We start from the raw sequence: 11,273 nt of genomic DNA on the forward strand, positions 1-11,273 counted from the left end.
TTGGTAGCAAAAGTTGCAGTTGAAAGAGACACACTCGCACCAATCGTGCAATCCTGTTTCCTTAAACAGCGCGTACGTGACTTCTGTTTTAAGTAAAATACCATTGGGATGAGTGTTTCCTCGAATGTTCTCAGGTTGATAAACGGTAGTAGGCAGATAAAGCTATAGTGGTGGGTTTGCTTTGGAAGTGGCGCATGGCTTTGGTGACATCCAGTGGACATATTTACAAGTGCAGGTCATTTTTCTATTGTGTTTCTCTCAATTTTGTCTTGCGAGCAGGATTTAATCTGTGGTCTGATTAAGCCCACGGGCTGTTTGACACTCCCGCTCAAACAAACCGTTATCGAGATGCCATCGAGCTATTTATAATGAAAAGCAACCTCTACTTTATTTCCTGTTTTGAAATGGGAACACACATCAAACGGCAGATTGTTAGCAGTTAGCACTGTCATGTTGTCATTTGAAAATAGGGCGTGTGGTGTAATTTATTCAGAGGCTCCAGTTCAATGATGTTGTCTGCATTTATATAGCGCTTTTCAAGTCAATGAAGACCTCCCAAAGCTCTTTACAATGTGGTTCACACTTTACCCTTTTTACACTCCAACTAACCGATAGCAGCGTCAGCTTAGAGATTCTGTGACCTGCCCAAGGACACATCGACATATAACAGAGGAACCGGGAATCGAACCTGTGACCTCTTGATCCCAAGACGAGCCAATGCAGCCCTAGTTCAAAGCATTCATTAATCAATCGACCGAGTATTTGCGGTTTGTTCGTAAGAAAGCTGTTGCATTAATGCTACATTGGGAATAGGCATTACCTTAGACAATAAAGGCATACAACTTTGCACTAGCTAATCATAAATCCATTTAGCAATAAAGCAGAAAATTGAAATATTAACATTTGTCAATCCTGGGTTGTCGTTGCGATTGTAAGAATAAATTGGGCTGTAGCCCAGAAGTCTATATCATTTAAAATCTCAAATACCTCATAAAAGCGTCTTCAAGTATCCCCAATGGCACTGTTACATCATAAAGGTGAAATAGCTTTTGAACGTGACTACTCTATAACCACTGCATCAACAAACTAAAAGTAACTGTAACTGTTTATTTTAAATGTTGAAAAATACCTACACATTTCTAGAAATGGACTCTATATGCCAATAAACATTTAGAACGGACATAAAATGAGCGGATGATTTGCTATTCATAGCAAACTGGATAAGGAAATTATAAAACTCCACTATTTTCCAAAAGCATGATTGAAGATAGCAGGATGGCGGCGCAGTGGTTAGCGCATGTGCAGCACAGTTCTGAGGTCATGGGATCAAACCTTCCTGTGTGGAGTTTGCATGGACTCCCTGTGCTTGCGTGGGTTTCCTCTGGGCACTCCGGTTTCCGCCCACATTCCAAAAACATGCATGTCAGGTTAATTGGGTGGTCCAAATTGTCCCCAGGTGTGAATGAGCGAGTGAGTTGTCTGTCTCTGTGTGCCCTGCGACTGGCTGGCAACCAATTCAGGTTGTCCCCTGCCCACTGCCCAAAGATAGCTGGGACGGGCTCCAGCACCCCCGCGACCCTACTGAGGATAAGCGGTGCAGATAATGGATGGATGGATGATTGAAGATGTAAATAGTAGATAGATAGGTAGATAGATGGATACTTTATTCATCCCCGCAGGGAAATTCACACTTCCAGAAACATCCCTGCGCTGGAGGACAAAACAATAATAAAGCAAAAAGAATACAATACACAAATACCCAATGTGACGTGTTAATACCCAATGTAGCGTGTTATATAGAGTATCTATACGGTAATATGCAATGTGGGGGGTGTGGTTTAATGTGGGCCTTTACTCCGTCGGGTGGAGTTAAAGAGCCTCATATTGGAAAATCTAGTTTCATTACTAAATTAACTTGATTTATGTATAGCTTGATAACATATGTAGATGCATTTTATTATATATTTGCGTTCGCAATTTTTTTTTTTACTGTATTTCAAAGTAGAGGTCAGATGCTAAGTCCGAGTCCGACTCAACCTGAATTTTGGCCCGGGTCGGGCTCAAGATGTTGATCTTTACGTTCAGGTCATGCTGGACTTCTTTCTCGCTGGCTTTTTTTTGTAATCCACCTGTCATTGTTCTTATTTCTCTCTCTTCTTCTCCCTCTTTTAAAGTGCTGCACTAGTCTTATGGAGATACTGCTGATGACAGCCATAAAACCTCTGCAGACACAGAAATATAAAAGATGTAATTTTTATACAATCTTGTTTAACTTAGGTACAAAATACTGAATTTAATTTGTTTTCATAAAACACATCTTGTTCTCATGAGGCCTCACAAATAAAATATGAAATTGTTGGTCCTGCAAATCAAGTTAATTGGTCGGGCTGGGTTGGGCCTAAATACCCGCAGGCCTGGGTTAGGTCGGGCTGGATTTTTTTAGGCCTGATCTTACCTCTAAATTCCGGTCTATAAGGAACACTAGATTATAAGCGCACCTTCGAATTTCTGTCAATTTTCAGGTTTTAAGGTGCGCTTTATAGCCCGAAAAGTACGTTCCAGTAATTATTTCGGCTTGTCTATTTTTTTCCATTATCGGTACTTGGTACTAGCTAGTGTTTGTGTTGCTTTCTGTTATGCAGCTCCTCCAGAGTTTCTCATCCCGCTGAGCGATATAACATGCGAGAGTGGCGAGAGTGTTACTCTCAGGTGCAAAACGGGTGGGCGACCCCGTGCTGCTGTCACCTGGCGAGGTCCGGACAACACCACTCTTGGCAACAACGGCCAATACAGCATCACTTACAGGTCAGTGAATGGATTTTTTTCAAATCGAAGGTACATTGAGGAGCGTCGATGACCGTTTTCAATGCCTTTATACTTTAGTGTTTTTACTGTTCTGTCTTTCATCCTTTAAAAAAAATCTATGGGGATTAAAACAACCAAATGTTTTACGATTGAAAATGATTTCATGACAAGAATAGTATTTTATTTCATGTAGTGAGACAGGAGAGGCCCTCCTTTGCATCCTCGGGGTGACCATGGAGGACAACGGCATATACACTTGTGTGGCTATGAATGCAGCAGGTACTGTAACCTCGTCTGCCAACCTCAGAGTATCAGGTGAGAATCCTGCCACTCCGTTCACTATTTGAAAATCCGGTTTCCAAATAAGTTACACCACATTTTATTTATCAGGAAGCCCGGATGATAGCAACAACAGCATTTGGAAGCGAGGGTTTGAATCCCACTACACTGATATTTCTGAACTTGGAAGGTAGGATTGATTATTTTTATTTATTTTTTGGGGGAGGGGGATGATTCATCTGTTTATTGGACTATGTTAAACTCATATGTCAAGTTTATGTGTATAGCCCTTAATCACAAAGAGTCGTTTCAGTGTAGGTTTAATAACAGCGGACTTAAAAGCCGCTGGAACTACACCTGAGGAGATTGATATGTTTATAATATTTAGAACTGAAGGTCCAAGGGTCCCAAAAAGACTTTTAATCAGCAAACCCGGAAACGGGTCGAACAGGCAAGTAGTCGGGTTGGCCGTGTTCACCACCTATTTAAGATTATCAAGTGACCGATCACTAAATCGGGAAAAAATAACATGACAGCCACCATGTCCCGCATCTATAGATTTCAGACCTTAACATTAACATTGTCTTTGAAATTTCTTCCCGTATGTGTTGAATCTTCTTATTAAAGAAGACCATAAAGTCATGGGCTATATATAGGTTTTTGTTACCAAACTCTCTTCTAGCAGTTTATGATCATAAACTAAAAATGTAAAACAAGTAGAACTAAACTTATTACCTATTTCTCGTATTGTATTTATTTTCTACATTAATAAATTGAACATTTAGTAAAAGAAAAAATATCATTACAATTTTAAATATATTTTTCTTTATTTAAACTGATAAACTTGTCAAAAACAATGTAAAATGAGATCTTGCATTTAAGACAATATTTACCTTTTTTTATCTTTAAATTTTTTATTTCACCAGAATTCAAATATTTAACTAACATGTGAAGGAGGACAGACTTATCTTCCTCGCGTGTTTAAATCGACATGCGAGACTCGACGGGTGAAAACAAGCGCTGAAGGAGCAAATCCGTTAAGGTTTTTTTTACAACGAAACAAAACAAATAAAACACTATATTCTGAGTTTGCGAATAATGTACAAAACAAAGCTGTTATGGATTTTACAAGTCTGGCTGACATTTATTTATATACTGTACACAACTAATACTTTGGTTGGTTTCTACCTCTTTGAAGGAAATGAGCCTCTGTCCTACAAGGATTCCTCACCTACTTCTGTAGATCTTTGAGTCAAGCGCTGACTAGTTCAGTTGAAATATTTTACTACAATTAAATCAAGTACAACTAACTAATTAAAATGACAGAATATATTCTGGGCTTTTTCAGAGGAGCATGTTTTCCCAAAAAAGCTTCGGGAAACTCGAGAGGCGGTGTTTTTTTAAGACATGGGCGTCTTTTGAAAAAGATTGTCTGTGCAGTGGAACTTTACCAAGTGACTTTAAATTGAACCAAGGACAGAATAATCTGGCACTCATTGGAATATGATCCAAGAGGGTCCAGACATAAAACCATTCAGTATTACAACTTGTCTCATTTTTGCTGCGCAGAGGCCGTTTCTCAGTGACCAAGCGGTGCGACCAGAGAGGCAGCAAATGGACGGTGGCGGCCAAACACGTCAACAAGAAGCTGCTACGACGGGAACAAGTGCTGCAGGAGGTCAAACTCCTCCAGACTGTCGATCATCCCAACCTGGTCCGCTTCCTGGACACGTACGAGACGGCCAACAGCTACGTTCTGATTTTAGAAATGTATGTACATTTTGCAAACTACCAATTTAGCATATCTTACTAGGACAACTAGATGAAAACCGCAGCCTCCCCTGGAGGAGTTGCATGTTCTCCCTGTGCCTGCACGGGTTTCCTCCGGGCACTCCAGTTTCCTGCCACATTCCGAAAACATGCGTGTCCGGTTAATTGGCCGGTCCAAATTGGCCCCCAATTGTGTGAATAAGCGAGTGTGCGACTGCCCATTGCCGAAAGATAGCTGGGATGGGCTCCAGCACCCCCGCGACCCTTGTGAGGATAATTGACACTCCAATTGCTTTACTCGCTGCTGTATTTAGGGCAGACCAAGGGCGTTTCCTGGATTACATTGTGAGCTGGGGAAACCTGACAGAGGAGAAAGTGGCCCTCTACCTCCGAGATATTCTGGAAGCGCTCCAGTATCTTCACGGCTGGAGGATAGTGCACCTTGACCTTAAAGTAAGCATTTTGTGTTTTGTTTTGTTTGTTTTTTACTAACAGCATAAAATACTTCCTAAATGTGAACCGCAACATGTTTTTGCAGCCTGAAAACATCGTGGTAGAGCAGGTGTCATCCCAGCCTGTGGTGAAGCTTACTGACTTTGGTGATGCCGTTCAGCTCAATCCCCCCTCCTCCTACATCCATCCTCTGCTGGGTAGCCCGGAGTTCTCGCCCCCCGAGCTGGTCCTGGGACAGCCTGCCTCTCTCATGTCCGATATGTGGAGCTTAGGTCTGTACAGATTTTTTATATCACAATTCCGGGGATTGGTTATATACCTGTATATTCTCTACCTCGGGTTGGGATCCAATGGCTCGCAAGCTGTATATGGCTCTTAACACAAGTACGTATGGCTCTGAGACTAAATTGATTTCATTCTCCATGTAGTTCCAAATTACCAAGAGTAAAACTTACTGAGTGCACGCAAAGCTGACTCAACGCTGAAACTTTCGAAGGTTCGATCCAGTATATAGAGAGCACAGTCCCAACTACAATTTACAGTCAAGTTGTCACACTAAAGAAAAATAGTTTTGGTTAAGGAATCCTTTATTTAGAACCTCATGAAATAATGCATGTTTACTGCAGATGACTTATGATGAAAATCCACATAACAAACTGTAAATACGCCAAAACACCAGAGGAGCACCCAAAGCAATTCGATTGGCTTAACAGTTTAGATCAGGGGTCGGCAATCTAAGACACGCTTGCCTGCAGTGGCCCGCGAAGGGTTAACCATTGGCATGCGAGCGCACGGCAAAATAATAATGATTATTTGTAAAAGATGTGCATTTTTACCTGAAATTTAGACATTTTCAGTTGCGCTGAGTTGTTATTTAGAGGCTTTACGGTAGCGCCCCTCTTCTTCCGCTCCGTGTGCGAGTGTGTGTCTGCACAGAGACTCGCAGAAGAGGAGAAATCCGTGTTTTGACCCAGCCACAGAAACACCGGCGATGAATAAATGAATAATGACAGCTCCTTCAGCGAAAAAAATGTCATTTTTTGACTGACGACTGGGGACTTGTGCAAAAAAAAAAAACTGTGCTGTTTGTGCATTATGCCTCGAGAGTGTTGTACCTCGCACATCAAGTGTTAAACGTCTTTATGAGACGAAACATTAACATGAATTCACGGACGAGTCTGACAAGGCGGAGACATTAAAACGCGCTGTGTCCAGGTACGGCAAACAAACACAGACCCTAAAAACCTTTGTCACTGCTAAAAACACCACCACTGAAGCAAGTTATCACATTGCTCACTGCATATATGGCAAAGCACGGAAAAACATTTATATCTGAGACCAAATCAGCTGTTATTTTTGTTGAACTTATTTTCTAGTAGCCATCTGCCTTGCTGCTGTTATTTCAAGTTTTGATATTTTCTGCAATAAGATTTCATTAATGAATAGCATGGTAGCTGTCCATATCACTTGTTTTTGATTGTAGTTCATTGTTGATGAAGAATGCTTGATTCTGGTTGATTCTTGTGGTAAAAGGTTGAAGTCATGGATGTCTACAGGCCTCTCCACATGTTGCTCACATTACTTTTTTAGTTTACTGATGAACAAGAATAGTGGAAGATAAATTGGTGAGTTATACTATCTCAATGTATATCCATGTTGTATATTCGGACTGGTGTAAAGTTACAGCTCTTTCGGATATAAAAAAAATGTTGTGCAAGTCATTGATCTTGGTGTGGCACACTGATTTACAAGGAAATTTGAAAGTGGCACTCCACACACCGAAAAGGTTGCTGACCCCTGGTCTAGATGATGGCATGCATAGGGTCCAGGTGCCGGTCCACTGGCTCAAAATGCATGCATCATGCAAAATTCAGGCACAACACACCCTTGGGTTTGACAAAGGGCAAAGTGTTAACCTGTAGCTTCTCCACTGCTCAGCTAATTCTGGTGTGCTGACATTTCCCTCAGGCGTGTTGACCTACGTGGTCCTCAGCGGGGCCTCACCTTTCCTGGATGAGAGCTTGGAGGAGACCTGCCTCAACATCTGCCGCTTGGATTTCAGCTTTCCCGACGACTACTTTGAAGGCGTGAGCACGGCCGCCCGCGACTTTGTCTGTTTGCTGCTACAGGGTGAGCCTGAGCGACGGCCCTCGGCTAGCGCCTGCCTCCAGGATCCCTGGCTTCGCCTTCCGGGCTTGTCGGATCGGGACGTCGGATACGCGTCCTCAAACCGCGTTTTGCTCCCGTCTTGTCCAAATCCCGTCACGCACTTGGACACATCGCGACTCATTTCGTTCATTGACAGACGCAAACACCAAAACGACGTCCGGCCCATTGGGACGCTGAAGGCGTTCCTTCACAGCCGCCTGCTAAACCACTTGTAGCCTGAAGGGATTTTCCCACTGATGCTATGTTCCCTCACTGATCCACAAGAGTCCTGCTGCTGCTCACTGACTGCTGATACCCCCTTTTGACTTTGCCCCTTCTTCCTAACTTTGGTATACTGTGTTTATGCCTGCACAACAAACTGTTGGAGAATTCCAAGCCAATAGAATGGCTGAATTTTCCTTTCCTTTTGTGTCAAATAGTGCCACAAAGAGGAACTAAGAACTGTATTGCAGCATTCCCCGAAACTTTTTCCTGTAAGGGCCACAAAACGTTCACCTTCTCTGATAAAGGGCCCGGGTCAGTGTGACAATTGCAGTGCCTAAATGAATTTTTTTCCAGAAAGCTCCAATTAATTTTTCATCTGGATTCTTCCTAGAACAAAAGTCAGAAAATGAATAACATTATGAATGAAATGAATAATAACCAAACAACCCTCTCTGGATTCTTCATAGAACAAAAGTCAGGAATGAAACAATAACACTATTTATGAAAAAATTAACAAATGAACAATCCCTGGGTTTTTCAATGTGAAAAGTCAATGGAAAAAAAAACTTTCAGCTTAGTTGTCAGTGCACTACACCAAAAGAGGAATAGATGGCATGTGAAAAGGCAGTACATTTAATATAATTATTACACTGTTTTGAGTTACAGTACCAGAGATGAACATTAATTGCTTTATGCGTTTCACATGTTACAATGACAATAAATTCTATTCTTCTATTCCAAGCATTTTAAATGACAACTATATTGTCATTGTAAGATGGCAAATGCACAACAAAATTCACTTTAACCTTTGGTATCTTGACAAAAGATCGTGCGGTAATGAGATAAAACCCAATGCTTTTTCCTTCATCAACTACATCACAGAGTTTAGTGCTCTCAACACCGCAACCCTGGCTTGAATCAAACAAATCAATCACTTGCACCCAGACTTTGAGTTTTTTGGGGGGGTTTAAGAGAATGTGCAAAAAAAAAAACAAAATGCTCTCTGATGTTGTTGAATTGGCAGTCCGTAGTTTGGGGACCACTGCTGTATTGTCTGGCTGCTTTGAGTTGGCCACAGGAGAAACCTTTTTCTTTGTAAAAAGAGATGACATTTTGTAAGTGAAACTGTGTATAGTTTGGGATGAACAACTTTACGTGGAAAGAAAAACAGCACCGTCTATCAGCGAGACAGCAGACCAAGCTTTTCTGTTGTTTTTTCTAGTGCAATAGCACGTGCTGTCTTTTCGCTAGCCTTCGCTAGTCGTTATAGCACAAACGAAACAAATTGAAAACTTTAAAAGGCAAACGCTTCTTATTTGTAAATATGGCTTTTTCTTCCATTTGTCACTTTGGATTAATCTGTTGCCGCTGAACAAAGTCTTATTTGATTTGACGCAGAGACGATGCACTAATGTAGAAAATGCACTCATTTTATGTCCACGTGCAATGTCGCAGCTTGAGCGTTGATGTATTTATGATGGTTTGTTTTGTAGCCATAGTTTTTTTCAAGAAGTTCAGGCATGTACGTGACTGGTACTGCAATAGACTTATGTATGGTGTTAAATCTTCGTATTAAGTTCAGTACTAATATCTGCAAAAATCCCAACTGAATGAGCGCTTTGGCAACAATGTAACAAAAAATGTGTATCTATTGCAAAGAAAATCAGGCACTTTGCTTTTCTTTCGTCACAATTTCCCTAATAATACCAAAGTTTTCTAGTGTTACCATTTTTCGTGTTAACTTATACAGAGCACAGTGAACCCCCCGATATTTTAGTGTTTACATTTTATTTATTTATTCATGTTTGGTGATTTGATTGCTAGACTATGCTCATTTTATGTTTGGGACCTTGAGCAATATAGCATGAGCTTAGCATGGGGTGCCTCATTTTCTTGTGTTTGGCTAGCGGGGAAGATCCGATTCATCGGAGGAGTTTACGTCGACTCGTCTGAAGGAAATCTGTTTTGTGACGTCGTTTTCATTTTTGTCCGCGCTTCTGGGTTCTCAAAAACAATGTTCATCTAATCATGTGAAAGCTCTATCAGATAAACGATGTAAGTAATGAAAATGCCTTTGTGAACCCTTTGGCATGTGTTGTAAAGATGTACAGAGAGGGCAGTATGCCTCCAGCCAGGATGTAAATCTCAGAGTGACTGTTTCATATTTGAAATACACCAACACTGACTGCAACAATGTCAAATTTGAATGTTGTATGATGACTTCATTTTTACTTTTGCATGTATATTCCTCTGTACAGAAAAGCGTGTTTACATGTTACATGTAAGTGTAAATATTTTAGTTGATGGTGTTATTTTGGCATTAAACGTGCAAATAGCAAACACTGTCGTCACGTGGTGAATCACAAATATTTCAGACGCAAGACTGTTGTGGACTCTTCATCTTTAAAGAGTAATCGTCTATTATTTAGCGCCTCCTAGTGATAAAAATGTCATTAAAAGATTTAGATTTAAATGATGAGAAAAAATACATTTATTTAATTGTACATTTTTTCAAATGCTCACAGGTCAAGACATCTGTTTTTATTTTACATTTGTTGTGGTTTTACTTAAAGGGAGCTGAGATGATTAGCTGCCATCTTGCTTCTAAGGGTACACCAAAAAGGACTAAAACAAACACGTGGACACAAACTTAAGAAGAAAAATTGTGGTTTGGTCACTTTGAGTCTCCGTAGTCGGTATTCTTTCTTGTGCTTTGTTGCACTCGTTTTCGGTTGCACTACTTAATACATCTAGTTATCAAATATTAATCAGTCTCCCTTTAAAGCAGTTACTCGTGATATGTTCACAACCTTAACACTAGAAAATCTGTCATAGATAAGATCAGAACTTATCTATGACAGGTATAGCAGCAAATATTCAGTGTTGGGTTTGTTACAGGCAGCACGGAGTAAATGTTAGCATGTGTGCTTCACAGTTCTGAGTTCATGAGATCAAACCTTCATGTGTGGAGTTGCATGTTCTCCCTGTGCTTGCGTGGGTTTCCTCCGGGCACTCCGGTTTCCTCCCACATTCCAAAAACATGCATGTCAGGTTGATTGGCCGGTCTACATTGTCCCTAGATGTGAATGAGCGAGCGATTTTTCTGTCTCTGTGCGTCCTGCGACTGGCTGGCAACCAGTTCTGGGTGTCCACTGCCCGAAGATAGCTGGGATGGGCTCCAGCACCCCCGCGACCCTACTTAGGATAAGAGGTGCAGATAATCGATGGATAGATAGGTATGTTACAAAAAATAGTCACACGTTACTTCATTTATAATGTAACTGTTATCCCCAAGATTTCTGACACGAAAAAGTAGCGCATTACTCAGAAAGTAACTATCTAGTTACATATTACCGTATAAACTCACGTAGAAGCGAAACTTCGAAAACTGATTTATAGTCACATAATAAAAGAAAAGAAGTAAAAGGTAAACCAACCTGAGGAAGCGGTGAATATATTCATATTTCTTTGTGCAATCTTGACTGCTTGTATACAAACACTCAGTCGAGACATTCCATATCCATTTTGTTTATATGCTTCAAACCACTTGAAGATCTCCATTTCTGGGTACTGTCCAAGAGGTTTTCTTTTTT

General features: G+C 40.9%; 1 protein-coding gene across 4 annotated transcripts in view; it reads left to right on the forward strand.

Moving 5' to 3' along the window:
- triob (trio Rho guanine nucleotide exchange factor b) overlaps window positions 1–10,020 on the forward strand; it is a 162,722-nt gene extending 152,702 nt beyond the window's left edge. For all 4 annotated transcript variants that reach the window (XM_088326197.1, XM_088326198.1, XM_088326199.1 and 1 more), the window contains 7 exons: window positions 2,643–2,805; window positions 2,999–3,120; window positions 3,196–3,274; window positions 4,654–4,854; window positions 5,169–5,307; window positions 5,393–5,579; window positions 7,276–10,020. In XM_088326197.1, coding sequence (XP_088182323.1) covers window positions 2,643–2,805; window positions 2,999–3,120; window positions 3,196–3,274; window positions 4,654–4,854; window positions 5,169–5,307; window positions 5,393–5,579; window positions 7,276–7,691 — 1,307 coding nt within the window. In that variant the 3' untranslated portion in view covers window positions 7,692–10,020. The remainder of the gene's footprint in view (window positions 1–2,642; window positions 2,806–2,998; window positions 3,121–3,195; window positions 3,275–4,653; window positions 4,855–5,168; window positions 5,308–5,392; window positions 5,580–7,275) is intronic.
- Window positions 10,021–11,273: the final 1,253 nt, after the last annotated feature.

The sequence above is a fragment of the Urocampus carinirostris genome, chromosome 2 (genome assembly GCF_059441175.1).
Source record: "Urocampus carinirostris isolate Australia breed hairy pipefish chromosome 2, RoL_Ucar_1.0, whole genome shotgun sequence".
In the NCBI taxonomy this organism is placed as follows: Eukaryota; Metazoa; Chordata; class Actinopteri; order Syngnathiformes; family Syngnathidae; genus Urocampus; species Urocampus carinirostris.